Here is a 20,891-nt window from a genome sequence, read left to right as displayed (position 1 = left end):
GAAGACTGTAGACCTTAGAGGCCGTGTCATTTTACAGATAAGGAAACTGAGGCCTAGGGAAGCTGTCACTTGTTCACGATTGCACAGATTCTCCCAAGCAGTGCTTAACTTTCTCTAAAGACTTTTCCACTTGGGAATGTGGCTTCAGGGACAGCAGCTCAGTGGTCTGTGTCTCTGGAGGGGCACCATTCAGGTGATCACAATGCCGGGGGTGATTTCAGTGTCTCTCCTGACTCCAGAGATTGGAGGGAGCCTTGGAAGGAAGGGTGTAGAGAGCCAGAAGTGAACAGTTTGATCTGTAAATTCTATCAGATCCAGCTATAGCTGATGATTATAACTAATTGATGACTCCTTTCATTATTAAAAAGTTTTCCTGTGTAATAAATCATTTTAATTTAAAGAAAAGGGGGAAATATGTGGGAAGCCAATAAGAGAATAGATAAAAATCTGAGACTCCTCTTTTGACCCCTTTTGGGATCCTTGTGATTTCTTGTTGAAAAGTATTGTGGCCTTATTGAAGAGCTTTAGGTTCCAATTGGGCCAGCATTTAAAAGGTTAACATTCTCCCCCTTTGGTCAGGAATGCAGCTGCCTGGTATAGCCAAGACCAAAACCTTAGCAGGGGCAATTCAACCCTGAGAAAAATATTCCCCAACTTGGCTTTCTGATAAGAACCCAGTCAAAATTCAGCCTTGGCCTTGGTCTGTTCTGAAGCCAGTGAGACCTTTTAAGTTTTGATATGACATAATTTATAACTTCTGTACACCTGCAAAGTTTCGGGGGGCTTCTTTTGTGTGAAATGAGACTTGAAGTATATATATATATAATAAACTCCATGCTCCTGGAGACAGAGCTGGAAGCATGAGCTAAAAGATGTTCAGTGTCCATTATTTCCTTATCAACTAAGCTGTCCTTATCAGATTTTCAGAGATGATAAAGAGCTCTCGAGAGAAGGGGTGGGTAGAACCCTGAGAAACATGTCTGGGTTGCTCATTTTGAGTCTCTTCTCCAACCTGGGCCCTCACTTTCCTTATTTATAAAACGAGGGGGTTGGGATTGCTGAGCTCTAAGGCCCCTTCCATCTGTGGGTCATCACGGGCTCTGCAACCAGGAGAAGGAAGCATCCCCGGAGCTCCTAGCACGGAAGCTGGCACATGTGTGTGTTGACAGACAACCCTCGACCATTCTGCCTTAAAAACAGAGAAATCACTCTCGTTGCTCTCCTACTCATACCTTGAGAGCTTATGAAAATTGGGCTTCCACAATTCCACAGAGAAGGGCCATTGGACACAAGGAGCTAAGAATCAAATGGGAACTTCTTTATGGAGAGAGGAGAGCTGGATGTTCTGAGGAGGGATCCCAGAATTTAGAGCTAGTAGAGGTCTAAGAGGCCATCTGACCCAACTGATGTCTGAGCAAGAATGGCCAACCCCAACAATGGGGCAACCAGCTTCTGCTCAGAGACTTCTAAGAGGAATGTAGAGATGACGGAAGCCATAGCTGTTAGCTCCATATTTAAAGCTAGAAGAGACCTTAGGAGTGACTGATGGCCTTGGGGACCACTGAGGCCAGCTCCCTTACTTTACAGATGAAAGCTGGTTCATGAATTGATTAACACAATACCTCCTGCCCTCCCCACCAGCACAGCATTAGCATTCATGGAAACTAGGCACTGGGGTAGATTATTGCCTTCTTAATCTAAAAAGGCACTGGGTCTATCTATCTTGCTCCCCTAGTCCCAACAAACTCACCCTTTAAATAATAATAATAATAGCTCACATTTATAAAGTGCTTATCATGTGGCAGGCACTAGGCTAAGAATTTTGTGATTAATATCTCATTTGGTCCTCACTATAACCTTGTAAGGTAGGTGCCATTATTTTCTCTGTTATACAGAAGAGGAAACTGGGCACAGGGGTTAAGTGAGTTGCCCAGGATTACACAACTGCTAAGTATTGAGGCTGGATTTGAACTTGGGTCTTTCTGATGCTGGGAAACTAAGATAGTAGAGTAAGAAACACTCTGAGCTCACCCAAACCATCCACACACATACAAGAAAATAAATTGGCTCTGAACTCAGGTCTTTCTGACTCTAGATCAACAGCTGTATCTATTGAAACATCTGGCTGCCCAATAATTTCCATTTCTCTTGAGTTATGTGGCTTACAACCACCCTAGGAGACAGGTAGTGCAAATATTCTTCTCACTTGCCAGGTGAGACTTAGAGGAGGCAGTAACTTACCCAGCAGCATGCAGGTATCCTGCCAGCAGATCTGGTATTCAAATCCAGATCTCCTGAGAATCTTTTGTGTAGCCAGTCTTGCTGAAGGGACATGGTGAAAGAGAGGCAGAGGGAAAGGCTTTATATTTAGGCCTTTGGGGTCTCAGTCCCCAGCTAGTTCTGATATCCCACGAGGCAAAATTCTTTCCTGAATACTACATATACCCATAGAAGTTTGTGGGACAGCAGGGCAAACTGGGTCCCTTGAGGTCACACAGTTTAGTTGAATTGGATTGGATACAGCAGAGTTAGAGGCAGAGTTGAGTCCAGAACTCTCGATTCCCAGTACCATGCTTTCTCCACCTCAGCTCAACTCCCGAATGGGAGGCCTTGTACGGGAAGGTAAAAAGTGGTCTGCAGATGGTCAGGACAAGATTCGGGCGATGGGAAACAATTTTAGTTGGCCAAGAAGTATGGAACTGCTTCAGACAGGGAAGCCATTACAATGACTGTTTCTACTTCATACTGAAGCTGTCATTCTAGCCTACATCCTTTCCCCATCTTTCTTGCCTTCATCCTTCTCCTCTCTTCCCTCTTAAGAATGCTCACAGGTGGGGATGACCTGCCACATGCTGGATAGCAAGTAATACAAAAAACCGCATTCTGTGTGATATCTCCCCAACACTGACTGACAAACGGGACTGGGAATGATGGGATCACTGAGTCAACATAACTTCCACTATTTGGTTCTCTCTTCTCTCTACACTTTTACTCCTTTCCTGCTTCCTCTTTTTCTCCTTCATTTCATTCTATTCCATTCTTCCCTATTCTATGTTATTCTGTTAGAATATAACCTCCTTGAGGGAGAGGAGCTCTGTTGGGAACCCTTTGAGTTTGGGGCTGGTAGGATGCCCAAATTGAGCTGTCCTGTGTTTTGCCAGAGATGCAGATCTCTAGTGAAGGACAGAGGTCAGGACTGGAGATGCAGATATTTCATAAGGGCGATAATGAATGCCATGGGGATAAATGGAAAGGTAAAGGTGTAGAGGTAAGGTAAAAGGAAAGGGAAAAGTGTAGAGAGAAGAGAGAACCAAGTAGTGGAAGTTATGTTGACTCAGTAACCCCATCATTCCCAGTCCTGTTTGTCAGTCAGTGTTAGGGAGGCATCACCCAGAAAGCAGTTTTTTGTATTACTTGCTATCCAGCATGTGGCAGGTCATCTCCACCTGTGAGCCAGCATTTATTGGTGATTGGGGAGGAGCCAAGATGCAACAGTCTGTGGAGATTAAAATTAATATCCAATAAATATTATATTTTAAATGTTTATTAATAATAACTAAAGTAAGACAGCTATCTAACCCAGCCCGCTTGTGAGAGCAAAAGAGAAAGAGAGACAGAGCCTCATAACTTATACAAATATGACCACACAATGTGGTAGAGAGATTAAAAGGAATTTTGGGAAATACTAAGGGACTTCTGGGGGATGAAGTCCAAAGATTCAAAATTTCTATTTATACAGATCCATCCCCTTTTGTTAATGTGGATCTATCTAATTTATCTTTATCTCATTACAAAAGTTATCAATAAAAGCTGGTCCCCATCTTGAATCTCTTGCTGATCTCTAGGTCCATCAGCATGTGGCAACCTTGACATAATTTTTTTAAACAAACACCTTTTAGTTCACCCCACACCCACACCCACACCCTGAGTTCTGCCTCATTAATCAAGGTGAAAGTCCAAAGAAAGAATTTTCCAAGGTTGGAACCTTGGAGAACACCCACTTGCAAGAAGTCAGAAAAGAAAAGTCATCAAGCGTCATAGTCCTTGCCAAAGCAATATAAAGTTAGGAGAGTCAAGGGTGATTCTGCCTGTCCCAAACTACCCAAGGAAGAAGAGAAAAGCCAGAAGGAGATGGCCAAATATCAAAACCTAAACAGTGCATGATGAGGGCTGAGAGAAGGCTAATGGATTTGCCAATTAAAGAACACTGGTGGCCTTAGTGAAGGTTTCTGGTTATTAGTTACTGGTAGGGCTCAGAACCACACAGCAAGAAGTCAAGGAATAGATGCTGAGGAAACAGAAAAGTCTAGACAACCTTTTTCAAAGTTAGGAGTGAAGAGGAAGATGGGAGAGAAGGTGGCTGGGATTGAAGAAACAAAGAAGGAGGGGACAGTTCTTCTTCTGAATGTGGCTAGTTTTCTTTCTCATAAGTCCCTCAGCCTTGCTCTGGATTCTTTCATTGCTGCTAGTAGAGAAGTCCGTTATGTTCGATTGTACCACAGTGTATCAGTCTTCATGTACAATGTTCTCCTGGATCTGCTCCTTTCACTCTGCATCAATTCCTGGAGGTCTTTCCAGTTCACATGGAATTCCTCCAGTTCTTTATTCCTTTGAGCACAATAGTATTCCATCACCAACAGATACCACAATTTGTTCAGCCATTCCCCAATCGAAGGACATTCTCTCATATTCCAACTTTTTGCCACCACAAAGAGCACGGCCATAAATATTTTTTTTTAAGTCTTTTTTCCTTATTATCTCTTTGGGGTATAATCCACTGCTTCTGACTTCTTCTGGTCGGGTAAACCTGTCAGTGCTCTAAGGAATTCTCTAAGATTTTATGCTTCATGGCAGTTGGTGGAAGGAAAAGGTAAGGAAAGAAAGAAGAATGAAACTAAGCACCTACTATGTGCCAGGCACTATGCTAAGCGCTTTGTAGATATCTCATTAGATTTTCACAACAGCCCTGGAAGATACAAGCTATTATTATCATCCTCATTCTACCCCATTGAAACTAAGGCGGAGAACCTTTAAGTGATTTACTCAGTCAATAGCTATTAAGAGTCTGAGACTGAATTTTGAACTCAGGTCTTCCTGACTCCCAGCCCCAGGATTATGTACTGAGCTACCTGGATGGTTGAGGAAGCTCTTGATGAGTTTCCTCCAGTGATGAAATTGCACCTGCTCCCTCTATCTTCAAAAACCAAAAGTACAGGGGGAGGTTCTTTTAGGATGGGGGATACTTGATAATGTTTGTCAGTGAAGAGGAAGGAGACAGTGGAGAAAGAACCATGGAGGATGCATTAAAGGATGAACTGAGAAGTCAAAGTCCCAGAGACATTGGGGAATAGAATAAAGAACCCAAGGAAAGAGATAAACCCTAGTAAAAAGTACATGTTCCTCTGTAAAGAAAGAGGAGAAGAAAAAGGGGAAAGACTGGTGATGCTGAGGTCTGAATGGAAGAGGGGCTGTGCATGCCCCTGTTCTATGGCCCCAGGCTTCTCAAGGAAAGGAGGCTGAACCTGCTTTATCTGAAGCCAGAAGGTCCAGGAAAGGGGGAAAGGTTTGGAACAGATGCTGAAGGGAATGAAGTGGGGCAGGAAGAAGAAGACAGTTGTCCAGCTGGCAGCAGGATCCAAGCTGAGGTTGGGCATTATCAAGTTCGAGAGAGAAATGGGATGGCTAGGGAGGGCACAGACATGAAGGGGAATTCAGGTTAGGTACGGAGGCCAGGGAAGCCAGAGTGGCAGAGATGTACCCTTCTTCCTGTTTTCCCTCTTTTCTCTCTCTCTTGCCTCCTCCCCACCCCTTCTTTTACCTTCCTTTCCCCACAGCCCCCTTCATTCCTCTCTTCCCTTTCCTCCTTATTCTTTCCCCCTCTACTCCCTTCTTCATCTTCGTCCCATCCATGACCCCCGTCTCACTCTTGCTCCCATTTCCTTTTCTCCCCCGGCTTTCTTCCTCTCCATCCTTCCACGCCCCTTATTCTCCTCCTCCCTCCTTCTTTCTTTCCTCTCCCATTCCCCTGCTGCTTTTCTATTCCTCCCCACAGCCTCTTTCTTTTCTCTTCTTCCCCACCTCCTTTCTCCTTCCTTTTTTCCATTCTCTTCGTCTACAGTAGTTCTAGGTCATAAAAGCCGGGAGGGCGTTGCTGGGCAGCTAGGGCGGGGCGGGCGGTGTAAAGGAGCCGCCCTGGTACTAGAAAGCTTACAGACTATCCAGGAAACTTTCCCAGTGCTTGAAAGCTTACAGGCGATCCGGGAAACTTCCTGCAACAGTTGGAAGGCGTCTTTCAGGAGCTTGCAGGATGCCAGAAAAACATTTTGTAGGAGCGCCCTTCGGGAGCCAGTCAGCCAGGTGGGGCTGGGGAGTCTCGGGGGAGGTGATCTTCCCTCCAGAAGGGCGGGGTTGGGCGCCTGCTCTTCTTCTCCAAGCCTCTGATTCCCCAGCTGTCCCCGGTCCTGGGTTCAAATCCAGCCAATACTACTGACTCCTTCTTATGTTGTGCTAGATCCTTCTCTTCCCTGTCCTCAGTTTCCTTCGCTTTCACGAAGCTAGTCTCTTTGATTTCGAAGCCCTTCTTTAACAACTGGGTTCAAGCCGTGACTGAGGCCCAGAGGAAAGCTCCGAATTTGGAGAGAGAAGACCTGGGTGCAATTGTGGTTCTGCCCCTTATTACTTCCCTCATCCAGAGCAGGCACAGCCCTTCCCCTACCTGGCCTCAGTTTGCAGGGTTGGAGAAGCCAAGAAATGAACTCTAATGGAAGATCCTTTCCAGATCGAAATTGAAGGGCTTTGGCCTCTCCTCCCTGCTCTCTTTGGGGTCCTTAATTCCCTCTCCCCCATTCTTTTAGTCGGGGGAGTTCATGGCTCCCTCTAGACTGGGGAGCCCAGGAGGGATTTAGCTCTTTCTTCCCTTGCTCCTCCTCCACCCATGCTTCCCCATCTTCCTTCATTCATTCATCTCAACAAGCATTTATTAAATCCCTACTATGTGCTCAGGCACTGAAGAGCAAAAGATAGAATGAAACAGTTTCTGCCCTCCAGGAGCTTACATGGGTTGGAGGGAGACACCCAGATGCATTCGGGGATCTAGAAAATATGTACAAAATGTAAACAGGAATTCATTGGTGAGTGTGTGAGGGAAATGGGGGGCAAAAAAGACTTCCTCTTTCAGAGGTTCTCAGCCTTTTTGTGTGTCCCAGCTTCCTCTGGTAGTCTGGGGAAGAAGCCTATGAACTCCTTCTCAGAAGAATGTTTTTAAGTGCATAAAATAAAATATACATTATTACCAAGGAAAACAATTATACAATCATCAAAGTTTTTGTTTGCTTTTTAAGAAGAAGTTGAATGGGGCAGCTAGATGGCTCTCTGGATAGAAAGCCAGGTCTGGTCTTGGATTCAAATTTGACCTCAGATTCATCCTAGGGTAACAACCCACTTCACCCCAGGTGCCTAACCCTTATGTTATAACTCGGCATCATCCTAGATAGATCTCCAAAATGGTTGGATCAGCTCACAGTTCCACCAACAGTGTGTTCCCATTTTTACACATCCTCTCCAATATTTGTCATTTTGCCCTTTTATCATTTTAGCCAATCTGATAGGTGTGTGAGAAGAAGATATCTCAGAGTTATTTCAATTTGCATTTCTCTAATCAATAATAATTTAGAGCATTTTAATAGAGTTATGTGTGGCTTTGATTTTTTCATCCAAAAATTGTCTGTTCATATCTTTTGACAATTTCTCATTCAGAGAATGGCTCATATTCTTATAAATTCCACAAAAGAATCTCCATATATTTTAAATATGAGACCTCTATCTGAGAAACTGTGTTTTTTCTGGGCTCCTCTGCCACATTTTGGAATGAGGCAGTAATGGACTTTGTTAAAAATATCTCAGCCAAGGTTGAAAGATTGGTTAGATCTGGAGAACTTGTGACAAGTATCCATGAGCTTCAAAGTTTTTCTTTTTTTAAATGTCACACAGCAACTCATTTGAATCCTATATGATAACAGGCTTGTTTGCTATTGTCATTAAATGAGCTGTTGTGATTTGGGGGATTTGGGGCACTTTTTTGAAAGGGCATTACCTGTTATACTACTGTTTTATAATGCTGTTACTTGGTGAAAATCATTTACACTCACACTGTGAATTAAGACCAAGTTAAAAAAGAAATGGATCACATTTTTGGGTGAGAAACCTTTGTATTCTGTCTCTCCTTGGGTAACAAACACACTGTATCACTGATTGTGAACTATATATTTTTGATTTAAAAAAAAATTTATTATCGTTTTTCCTTGTATATGCAATGGAGTATCTGACGTTTCTTTTTTCTCTCATTTTTTGTACTTAAAGCACATGTTAATGTTTTTTTTTTTTAATTTTACACTGTTTACAATATCCATTCCATTGGGGGCAGCTGAGTGGCTCAGTGGATTGAGAGCCAGGCCTAGAGACTGGAGGTCCTAGGTTCAAGTCCGGCCTCAGACACTTCCAGCTGTGTGACCTTGGGCAAGTCACTTGACCCCTACTGCCCACCCTTACCACTCCTGGGCCAAGGACGGTCCCTAGCCCGGATGAAAAAAGGAGGAGGGTTGGGCGTGGGGCTAGCAACCCCACCCTGTAAAAACTACATCTGCTAAAGAAACTGCAACCTAAAGTAGGGGCAGCTGGGCTAGCTCAGTGGATTGAGAGCCAGGCCTAGAGACGAAAGGTCCTAGGTTCAAACCCAGGCTCAGACACTTCCCAGCTGGGTGACCCTGAATGACTGTGTGACCCATTGCCTATGGGATGTGGCCCTATGCTCCTAGAATGGAGTCCCAGGATAAAAAAAAAAAAAAAACCAATATCCATTAGCCCTAATATTAATGCATACCCAAAAGCTTTAGACTATGGAAACTTGCCATTGATTCTTAAATATTATGGGACTTTGATTAATGATTGTGTCTGATTCCAGGAGATGGAATCACAAAAGAGTCATTATACAGTGCCAAGAAGCACAAGGTCAAGGAGACCAACTAATCCCAGTGGGATTGACAAAAATCTGCATCAAGACAGAGGACTTGTTTTGGGGCTCAAGGAACTGGTGGTTTGACAGTGTCAGATGCAGGATTTCCCTGTGGCAAATTCAGATAAAGTACCTCAGTTTGGCTAGAATATTGACTCTCCTACCCCTGAGAGCAAAGGTAAAACCAGACCAGAGAATGCCATTTCCCATTTGCTGTAAAAATCTAGTCCCTTTTCTGTCTTTCATAAATGTGGCAATTTTCTGTAGTCCTGGCTGCTGATTGGGTAAGTACATATTGCTGCAATGGTCCTATAGGCTTGTGGGACATAAATCACTTTATTTGGCCCTGATTCAAGGACCTATTGTGGGCTTGTTCTTGATTACTCAGAATTTTATATCTATTTAATTTTGACTTTTTTCTTTTCTTCTATTTTTTTTTATGTTTTTGACTTCCTTTTTACAATTGATTCACATACCTTGTAACTCAGCCATGTATCCCTGGGTGATCCATGTGTTTGTCAATACCCTCCTCAGGGGGGATTGTATAACTGGAATTTAATTCTACATTTATAAAATTTTTCTTGCTTGAGATAATTTTAGGATAAACTTGCTACCTCCCCTAATCAATAAAGTGAACTGTTTGGAGAAGGTGCCATGGAGATGCCTGTAGAAACCTCACACTGCACCAAAAGATCCTGAATGAACTTTGAGATGTAGTGAAATTGAACTATGGGAGTGGGGGGTGTTGAAAACATTTATTTTGAATATACACTCTTATGTCAAAGGGAACTGCCCCCAGTTGGTTTTTTGTCAATGTGCCTAGCAATCATTAGTTTTGTTCTCTTTCTTTTATTTCCCTCTTATCCCCAAATTATTGTAATTTTCCCTTAGAAACTGTAATAGTGTACATACCTCTAGTTGAAGATCTTTAGAGATGTAAGTTGGTTATGTTTATTGATTTCATGAGGAAACTAGGCTTGTAAATCTGGGAGATTTCTACATGCTTGTTTTCCATGGGAATTGCAGTGGGGATTGTGTAATTGGAATCCGAACTCCAGAACTACAGTTCCTAGCACCACACTCTCCTCATATTATGTGCTGATGTAGGCAGGATATAAATTTCGTGTAGCCCCACCTCTCGCCCACTCTTCCTGTGATCCCATTTGGTGGAGGTGGTGTGAGGTGAATGGCAGGAGAATCTAATTATGTGGCCTTATATTTTGTTAGATAATTACCTTTTTATTCCTTTACTTCAAGTTATTATTAATAAACTTTATAAAAATTAATACTTGGAGTATTGGGCATTAATTTAAATCTTACACTACATTAGTTTTATTTGAACAAACCCTTTTTAATGTATTCAAAATTATCCATTTAACAACTTACAATACTTTCTATCTCTTGTTTATTCATAAATTCTTCTCCTATCCATAAATATGAAGGCTATTATGTTCCCTATTATTCCAATTTGCTTATGATATCTCTCTTTATGCCTAGGTCATGTACCAATTTTGATCTTACTTTGGTAAATTATGTAAGCCTTTGGTCTATATCTCTTTTCTGCAAGCCTGTGTTCCAATTTTCCCAACTTTTATTTATATTTTACTAAATAGTGAATTCTTATCTCAATAGCTAGGATTTTTACTTTTATCAAATGCAAGGTCAGTAAAATCTTTTATAACTGTTTGTTGTGTGTTTTTTCTGTTCCACTGAACTATGGTTCTATTTCTTAGACAGTTCCGGGTAGTTTTGATAATTACTGCTTTCAAATACAGTTTTAAATCTGGTATTACTAGTCCTCCTTCTTTTACATTTCCCATTAATTCCTTTGATATTTTTTACTGTTTCTTCTTCCAAATGAATTATTTTTCAAGTTCAATAGAATACTTTTTTAGTAATTAAAATGGGATGACATTGAAGAACCTTATAACCCTTACTTTTAATGAAGCACTTAACCTATGTTATCTCATATTTTTATTATCCTCATTTTACAGATGAGAAAACTGAGACTGGGAGAGGTTTAATGAAGGTTACTAGGGGGTTCAAGGTTTCCTAGCTAGGATGTTTCTTACAAGTATTTTTTGGCATTCAGTTTTGTTAATCTCATCTTTAATTTTGGGGAGTTCCAATTTGGCATTTAATTAGGGATTTTTAAAAAAATTTTTTTAAACCCTTAACTTCTGTGTATTGACTTATAGGTGGAAGATTGGTAAGGGTAGACAATGGGGGTCAAGTGACTTGCCCAGGGTCACACAGCTGGGAAGTGTCTGAGGTCAGATTTGAACCTAGGACCTCCCGTCTCTAGGCCTGGCTCTCAATGCACTGAGCTACCCAGATGCCCCCTAATTAGGGATTTTTAATTTGTTCTTTTCATAGTTTTAAAAAACTGAATTTCTAATTCATTGATCTGTTCTTTCTCTACATTATTGACATATAAGCATTTAGAGGTGGAAATTTTCCTGTAATTACTGCTTTTGCTGTATCCCATAGGTTTTGAAATATTTTATTATAATTATCTCTAATATTTATTTATAATTTCCATGACCTGTTTAATCCCCTAATTCTTTAAGAGTAAGTTACTTAGTCACAATTTATTTTTATTCTGTTTCCATGGTTCTTTTTAAAATATATTTTTATTGCATTATGATTTGGAAAGGATGCATTTAACATTTGTTCTTTTCTGCATTTAATTTTAAAGTTTTCGTTTCTTAACATACAGTCAGTTTTTGTAAAGGTATCATGAACTCCTGAGAAAAAGGGATATTTTTCATTTGGTTCTTTCTGGATATCTATCATATCTAGCTTATCTAAGATTTTATTTATCTCCTTGACTTCATTCTTTTGTTGTTGTTGTTGTTAGATTTATTTAGTTCTTTTTTTTTAACCCCTTGTACTTCGGTGTATTGTCTCATAGGTGGAAGATTGGTAAGGGTGGGCAATGGGGGTCAAGTGACTTGCCCAGGGTCACACAGCTGGGAAGTGGCTGAGGCCGGGTTTGAACCTAGGACCTCCTGTCTCTAGGCCTGAGATTTATTTAGTTCTGAAAGGGAAAGTTTAAAGTCCTCCACTATTATAATTTTGTTATCTATGTCTACCTGTAACTCTTTTCCTTTAAAAATTTAGATGCTATAACACTTGGTGCATATAGGTTTAGTATTGCTAATGCTTTGTTATCTATAGTCCTTTTTAACATAATGTAAGTTTCCCTGTTCAACTCTTTTAATTAGATCTATTTTAATTTTCACTTTGTCTGAGAGCATTATTTCAACCTCTGCTTTTTTTTTTTATCAGCCAAAGCATATTTTACTCCATCCTTCTATTTTTACTCCATGTGTATCTCTCACTTTTAAACATGTTTCTCATAAGCAACATATTGTTGGGTTTGGGGTTTTGATCCATTCTGCTATCCATTTCTGTTTATGGGTGAATTCATTACATTCACATTAAAATTATAATTATTAGCTATGTATTTCCCACTATTCTATTTTTCCTCACTGTTTTTCCTTCTCTGCCTCTCTTTTTATCTTATTCCTTTTCATAAGTCTAATTTTCTTTTAACAACTTCCCTAATTTCCATGTTTTCTAAGAGTTATTTTCATCTCCCACCCACTTAGTTCTAAATCAGCCTAACCTAAGGTTACTTCCTTTGTACCCTCCCTTCCCCTCCTAGTTATTAATCTAGTCACCCTTTTAATGGTTCATCCTTTATCTTTCTTACCCTCTCATTTCTTAATATAAACCTCTATTTTTCCCTCCTTTATCTTAATCCCTTTGCCCTGTATTTTTTCTTACTTTATATAGCTCTTCTAAGAATCCCTCTCTTAATCTTTATCCCTGGCCCTCCTGTGTCCTTATACTTTAAGAAAATTTTTACCTTTCTAAATGTCTGTATTATTCCCTCTTTCACTCAGATATTATAACAATAAGGAACTAGTAGTATCAATCTTCCATCCCCTCCCTCCCTTCATTGTAACATTTCATTCATGCCTCTTTTATATAAGATAATTATTACATTTATCCTTCTCCATCCAATTTTATTTTATTTTTTGACTCATTCCATTATATTTAACTTGACCTCAAGTCTTCTATCTATCTATCTATCTATCTATCTATCTACTCTTTTAAACTACCTAGTTAATAATATCATTCTTAAGGTTTAAATATACTATTTTCCCATATGAGAAGTAAAGCGTTTGACCTTATTAAATCCTTTCTAATTAGTTTTTTGTGTTATTTTCATGTGTTTCTTATCATTCTTGTAGACCAAATTTTCCATTCAGATCTGTTTTTTTCTTCAAGAATATTCCCAAGTCTTTTTTTCTTGCATGATGAATACTCAGCCTTGCTGGGTAGGTTATTCTTGGTTGTAAACCCAGCTCCTTTGCTTTTCAAAATATTGGATTCCATATTCTTTGTTGCTTTAATGTACAAGTTGCTAAATCTTGTGTTATCCTGATTATAGTTCCAGAGTATTATTTAGATGGTTTCTTTCTAGTTGCTTCTAGTATTTTCTCCTTAACCCTGGAGTTATACAACTTAGCTATACTATTCCCTTGAATTTTCCTGTTGGGGTCTCTTACAGGTGGTAATCAATGAATTCTTTCAAGTTCTACTTTATCTTCTAGTTTCAAAACTTTAGGGCAGTTTTCTTGAATAATTTCTTGAAGTATATGTCTAAATTCTTTTTTTTTAAATCATAACTTCCATGTCATCCAAGAATTCTTTTATTATCTCTTCTTTTATCTGTTTTCCTGGTCAATTGTTTTTAGAATAAGATATTTCACATTTGCTTCTATTCTTTTTTTCACTTTTTCACTGAGTTTTATTATGTCTTGTTTTCCTTTTTTTTTTATAGACCCTTACCTTCTGTCTTGGAGTCAATATTGTATATTGGCTCCAAGGCAGAAGAATGGTAAGGGCTAGGCAATGGGGGTTAAATGACTTGCCCAGGGTCACACAGCTAGGAAGTGTCTGACGCCAGATTTGAGCCTAGGACCTCCTGTCTTTAGGCCTGGTTCTCAATCTACTGAACCACCCAGCTGCCCCCATGTCTTGTTCTCCTAAGAAATTATCAGCTTCCCTGATTCCAATTTTAATAAGTTATTTTTCTTGGTGATTTTTTGGATCTCTTTTTCCATTGGTTGACCTTCCTTTCATAATTTTATTGATTTTTTTGCAATGTCTTTATTTTTCTAATCTTCCTCAACCTTTCTCATTTGGTTTTTAAAGTATTTTTAAGGCTCTTCCAAGAACTCTTTTTAGGCTTGTATCCATTTTATATTTTTCCTTGAAGTTTTAGAAGTGGGTGTTTTAATTTCACTGTCTTGAATCAAAATCCCATTCTTCTTTGTTTCCAAAGTAGCTATCTACGTTCAGGTTTTTTCTCTTTTATTCATTTTTAAATTTTTAGTTTTTAGTGGCCCATTTTTAAATTAACTCTGTGCTAATGTAGGGCTCTTCTCCTTGTATGGGGGGAAAATGTCTCAGGGTTCAGTTTTGTTGTTATTCCTGAGCTCTCTGGGGGGATCTTTGGCCTCTTCAATCTTCTAATTTCTATATTATGGGGATCCCAACAATGCAGTTACCTTCAACATTCTTACTTCTTGTGGTCTCTCCAGAGACTATAAGTATCATCTTACTCTCTCTAAGAGCTGCATTTTGGAACATCATTCTCCCAGGGTTCACTCACTTGTGTATGTTCTCTCTTCTTCTGTAGCCACAGCTTGGTACCATATCAGCAAACATGTAGGACCCCCAATCTTCTCCCAATCAGCTGCCTAACCCCTCACACGGTCAGTTGAGCTCTGCACAGCTGACTCCAGGCCCTGCTATCTGTTGATTCAGTTATTAGACAGCCACTTAGAACCTTCCCAGATTTATTCCAAGTTGTCTTATGTTGGACAATTGTTTTTCCCTGACCCTCAACTATTTTGGCCACTTTCAAGTTCACTTAGAGACACTATTTTTACTTATTTGCTTATTTACTCATAGAGGAATTTGGAGAGTGTGGCAATCTGCCCTTTTCTGCCACCTTCCCATGATGCAATAAAAATAAAGCATGTATATAGCACCTCCTATGTGTCAGGCAGTGTGCTAAGACATTTTACAAATATTATCTCATTTGATCCTCCCGATAGTCCTAAGAGGCAGGTGCCCATTAATGGGCATTATCCCTATTTTATAGATAAGGAAACTGAGACAAACTATAGTTAAATGACCGGTCCATGGTCTGATGTTGGATTTGAACTCAAGGCTTTCCAGACTCCAAGCTGGGGACTTCACCCACTATACCGCCTCCCTAGTTTAGAAGAAAGGGACAGATAAGCTCATATTTATCTTCTTCTAAGATCTTTCCCCCACTGCAACATCTCCTGACTTCTAGTCCCTCACCTTTCTAATTCACTTTCTATACAGCTAGCTCTACAAAGTGAACTTGCCGACTTCATCATTCTCCTGGTCATAAATTTTTAGTGGTCCTTCATAGCTTGAGGACTTGATACCAATTCCTCCTCAGCTTGGCATTTCAAGCCCTTTACAATCTGGCTCCATCTGATGTTTCCAGGAGGATTTCTCATTATTTTTCTTATCCTACATTCCACCCAGACTGGACTGTTTGCTCTTCTTTTAACTCATAATTCTATCTCCAATCTCAATACTTTTTGCATAGACTCTGCCTGGAAGGGACTCCTTCCTCACCTCCACTTTGAAGACTCATTAGCTTCTATCAAGAAACAATTCAGGTGCTGCCTCTTACTGGAAGTATTTCCTGATGACTTTACTTATTAGAGATGTTTTCCTTCTGTTGATTTGTCTGTAAAAAAACTTTATCTTCTGTCTTAGAACTAATACTGTGTATTGGTTCCAAGGCAGAAAAGTGGGAAGGGCTAGGCAGTAGGGGTTAAGTGACTTACCCAAGGTCACACAGCTAGGAAGTGTGAGGTCAAATTTGAACCCAGGACCTCCCATCTTTAGATCTGACTCTCCATCCACTGAGCCATCTGGCTGCTCCAGGATGCTTCCCTTCTTCAGTTGTCTTGTGCATGCTTGTCTCTGTCCATGTTTCTCTCAGTAGGATGTAAAGTGCTTGGGGTCAGGGATTTTGGGGTTTTTCCTCTGTATTCCCCATGCCTAGTACAACTGCACATAGTACACCATCGGCTGATATTGATGAGGCGAATCAATTAAAACTCATTTCATTATCTATGTCTGTATGAGCGTAGAGACATCCAACCTCATGAGCATCCCTCCTGCCTCTTTGTCCTGGGATTGGCTCTTGGGGACTGCTGAGCACCTCTGCCACTGCCACTGCACTTGTGATGTCAGAGCCCTAACTCACCCCCTTCACCCATCTGAAAGGCTGCTCTGAGTGGGGAGGGATCAGATTTAGTCAGCTTATCCCCAGAGATCTCTAATGGGACCAATGCGAAGACATCACAGGCAGGCAGGTGCCGGCTCAGTAAGAATGCTGGGAGCTGTCCAACGATGACGTAGGCTCCCTTGGGAAAGTTATGAGCTCCCTGTCACTAGAGATATTCAGGAGGAGGCTGGGCTCGGTCTCTGTGGTGGTGTAAAAGGGATTTTTCTGGTACCAGGTAGATGTTGAGGCCAACATCATCGAGAGTCTCCTCTACTGGTATCAGTATTCTATAACTCCAATTTATTTAGAGTATCCTCTTTACCCTTCTTTAATAGGTGATGAAGTGAAGGGGCCTCAGAAAGGTGGCTCAGGGCATAGAGAACCTGGCCTAGAGATGAGAGGTCCTGGGTTCAAATTTGGCTTCAGATATCTCCTAACTGTGGGACCTGGGTCAGTCACTTAACCCCCATGCCCTAGCCCTCACTGCTCTTCTGTCTTAGAACTGATACTTAGTACCAGAAGGTAAGAGTTTAAAAAAAAATAAGTGGTGAGGTGAGAATCTCAGAATATGTGTGCTAGACAAGAAGGATCAACTATTCCCATCATTCTCCAAGTGTGGACAGAGGAAGACCAGGGACCCCCAAACTGTTTCAAGGGATCCAGGAGGTCAAAATCATTTTCATAATAATCTCTTGATAGTTTAATTTCTCATATAGCTATCAATGAGCATAACCCATGTAAAGAAAAGTTCTTGGTGGGGTGGGCCATCTCAATAATTTTTAAGAGTGGGAAAAGGTTCTGAGACCAAATAGTTTGAGAATCTTTGATCTAGTCCAAGCTATTCACTTCCTAGAGACCTAGAAAAGGATGAGGGACTTGTCCAAGGTCACACAGAAAGTCCATCATGGTGGCAGGAGTACTTCACCTGGAAATTTTGTTCTCTCTTTTCCTGGCTAGATTTGATGTGACATCGATGATTATTCCACCTACCAAGACAATCCCCACCTTCCCTTCGGTGTTGTATTCCAAGCAGTATCTGCCATCCCGGGTGAGTAGAGCCATCCCAGAGTCAAAGCCTGAACAGTGAGATTTGGCTGGGGGTGGGGAGCCCAGGAGATTCCTACCACTCTGGTATATTTGTCAGGAGGTGAGGAAGGGCATGAGAAGAGAACCTCAGCCTCTTCCTCAGATCAAAGTTCTATTTTCCTACCAGACAGACCATTCTGGCAAGTTTTCCCGAAGCGTTCTTTTTTTGGATGGTCTAATTAAGTCAAGTGACTACTCTGTGTACTAAGCATTAGGAATACAGAGAGGCAAATGACAATTCCAGATCTCAAGGAGCTCCCATGGGAGAGACGACTCAGAAACATCTTGGACAAACAAGATAGAGATGGGATGAGGCAGAGATAATCCACAGAAAGGTTCTTTGAAGGAAGCCAGGAGAGCCAGGTGATGAGGAAGGCCAGGATTCCAGGCCTGGGGGATAGGCAGCAAAAATGTGTCCTGAGGAAGAGGAGGGACCTGCATGAAGGGTCTAAGATAGGACTCCAAGAATACAGGAGAGGGGGCAAGTCAGGTGTAGGGAGACTGGGCTGGGCCAGGTCATAAAGGGCTTTAAAAGCCAAATAGAGGATTCTAGATTTCCTTTCTGTTTGGTTTTAGTGGTAAGAGGGAGCCAGCTGAATTTATCAAGTAGAGAGGTGACATGCCCTTTAAGGAAGAGCACACTGACAGCTGAGTAGAGGATGGATCAGAATGGAGAAGAGACTCGAGGCAGGCTGACCAGACCACCAAGAGGCTATTGCAGAAGTCCAGCCTTGGGTGATGGGTAAGCTTAGAACAGGAAAGGGAGAAGAGGAGGGGGGCCTTAGAAAAGAGTAGTTAGAGCTGGAGGGAAGTTTAGGACAGGGGATGTCAGGGCTAGGAAGGAAATTAGAACAAGAAATATCAGAGCTGGGTGGAGAATTATAGAAGAAAGCTTTAGGAGAAAAAAAGGTGAAGAGATTAAAAACTTTGCAATAGAAAGAGGATTGTGACAGCTGAGATTCAATCCCAGACCTGTCAAAGACTTCTCTCTCTGACCCTGAGCATGTCCTCACCTGAAAAATGGGTTGGTTCATCTAGAGCAGTGGTTCCAAAACTTTTTTGGCCTACCACCCCCTTTCCATAAAAAATATTACTTAACCCCCTGGAATTTTTTTTTTATTTTAATAGCAATTAATAGGAAAGATAAATGCCCCTGTGGCCATCACTGCCCCCTTGGATCGCTGCAGCACCCACCAGGGGGCGGCGGTGCCCACTTTGGGAATCACTGATCTAGAGAGTCACCAAAATCCCTTCAAGTGTAAACATTCTAACTTTAAGGTTCCTCCCAACTTCTACCATTCTCTGTTCTAAGGCATCTCCCAGCTCTGACTTCATCTGTTCCAGTAATATTTTATGTTTTGTTTCCACCCAGAACTGACATTCAATGAGTCTATAATTTTGCCTTTTTTAAGTAAAGTAGAGCAGGTCCCTGTAGAGCCCATTATAACCCTGTTCTAACTTTTAGGTCGAGATGGGACCTGGGAAGTACCACTTAGCTGATGGATGCTTCAAAGAGGAAGAGGCGAAGAAAGCCCTTGGGACTGGATGGGCCAAGGCTGAGGAAGCCACCAGGCTGACCCAGTTGCCTCACTTCCAATATAATTCTGTCATCAAAGAAAAGAGATCCCTTGTAAGATCCTTGTTTTCATCTTCCCGATAAGGATTCTCCTTTTCACCCGTGTTCTTAGATTACCCACTTCCTGGTCATATAATATTACACAGCAGGGATGTGAATTTAATCCTAATTTAATTCTGGGGAAATGTCTGAAAAATTATCCAAAAGGAAGTTAATCTTCTTGGGAGATTCCTATTCACACATGGGTTAGTTAACTCATGGACAGAATCTTTCCAATATTGTAATTTTGTGATTCTGCAATTCTCTTGGAATTTATCGTTTTTTTAATTTTGAAAATTAAATTTTATTTTTATTTTTTCTATCATTGAAAAATCTGCCTTCTCTCCCCTTTCTTCCCCATTGAGAAGAAAGAAAAAGAAAACACTGTCACACACATGTATAATTATGCAAAACATGGTCCTCCATTGACCATGTCCCCCAAATATGCCTGAATCCATTACTTCCCTTTGAGAAGGAAGGTACCATGTTTCATTATGAGTTCTCTGGAATTGGGTCCGGTCATTGTGTTGATCAGAATTCCTGAGTCTTTCCGACTTTTCTCTCTTTTATCATTGTTATTAGTCTATCAGTTGTTCTCCTAGTTCTACTGCACGGAGGTCAGTTTGGCCACACAGTATGATGAGAAGAGAGTAATTTATAATAAGGCTAGAAAAGTAAGTTGAGGCCAAGGTTGTAAAGGGCTTTAGAAGTTAAACAGAGGGTTCCATCTTATCCTAGAGACAATCAGAAGTCATTGGAGTTTACTGGCCAGGGGAGTGACATGTTCTTTTTTCCAAATAGAAAACAGAGACAGAGATACAAAATAAAAATAGTAATTTCAGGAGGTAGCACTAAGAGTAGGAGTGAGAATTGGAGTGAGTATTGTAGTGAGATCAAAAGCCCTTTTATAGCAGAACATAGGACTCTAGACCTAGAGCAGAGGGACCTTAGTCACCATGAAGTCCAATCCCTCATTTTACAGGCAAGGAAAGTGAAGTAGACAACGGTTAAGTGACAAGCCCAGAATCACAAAGCTAATAACTATCAGAGACAGGATCTGAACTGAGGCCAGCTCTCCAGCTGAGTCATGAATGCTAATAGTAAGAGAAGACATTTCTATATTGCTTTTAATGAAGTACTTAACCTATGTTATCTCATATTTTTATTATCCCCATTTTAAAGATGAGAAAACTGAGACTGGGAGAGGTTTAATGAAGGTTACTAGGAATTTCAAGTGTTCCTCACTAGGAAGTTTCTTACAAGTTTGTAAGATTAGAACTACAAAATTATAGACAAGACTCTCTTTTGAGGGCATCTAATTGAATTTCCCACCCCATTCAGGGATCCTTCCCATCCCATGCCACCACCTCTCCAGACTGCCTTCCTCTTACTCCTTTCCTGTTAGGGGCCTTCTCTGGCATTTGTTGGAATGCCTTCAGTGGTGAGGAACTCAATATTTCCCTGGACTACCTGTTTCCTTTTTAAATTCCTTACTTTGAGAACTGCCCCTCTCACTCCTGAGAATGTCTTTCTGTAGAATTAAAATCAGCCTTTTTTATCTAACTTCCCTACACTGTTCTTTGTTTGGGGCCAAGTAGTATAACACTAATCCTTCTTCCACAAGATAGACTTTCAGAGACTTGATGGATGACAATCATGCTCCCACTAAGTCTTCCCATCTTGAGGCTAAACCTACACAAATCCAGGGAACAAAACCCTAAATCAAACAAAGAATGGATTCTGAGCTGATTGAGCAGATTCTAGAAAAGGTTTTTTTTTTTTTAAATCATGGTAATTAGTAGAGTTTCCTGTTTTTTCTCCCA

At 40.8% G+C, this 20,891-nt stretch overlaps 1 protein-coding gene across 1 annotated transcript in view; it reads left to right on the top strand.

The window, feature by feature from the left end:
* The first annotated feature begins 16,492 nt into the window (after nt 1–16,492).
* The window catches only part of LEXM (lymphocyte expansion molecule), a 34,111-nt gene continuing 29,712 nt past the window's right edge, over nt 16,493–20,891 (top strand). Inside the window, exons 1-3 of the mRNA XM_044674795.1 lie at nt 16,493–16,497; nt 17,325–17,415; nt 18,919–19,083. Of these exons, the coding sequence (XP_044530730.1) occupies nt 16,493–16,497; nt 17,325–17,415; nt 18,919–19,083 (261 nt within the window). The remainder of the gene's footprint in view (nt 16,498–17,324; nt 17,416–18,918; nt 19,084–20,891) is intronic.

This window comes from Gracilinanus agilis, chromosome 4 (genome assembly GCF_016433145.1).
Source record: "Gracilinanus agilis isolate LMUSP501 chromosome 4, AgileGrace, whole genome shotgun sequence".
NCBI classification, from domain to species: domain Eukaryota; kingdom Metazoa; phylum Chordata; class Mammalia; order Didelphimorphia; family Didelphidae; genus Gracilinanus; species Gracilinanus agilis.
Note: the sequence above shows the minus strand (reverse complement) of the source record. Positions and strands in the feature narration are given on the sequence as shown.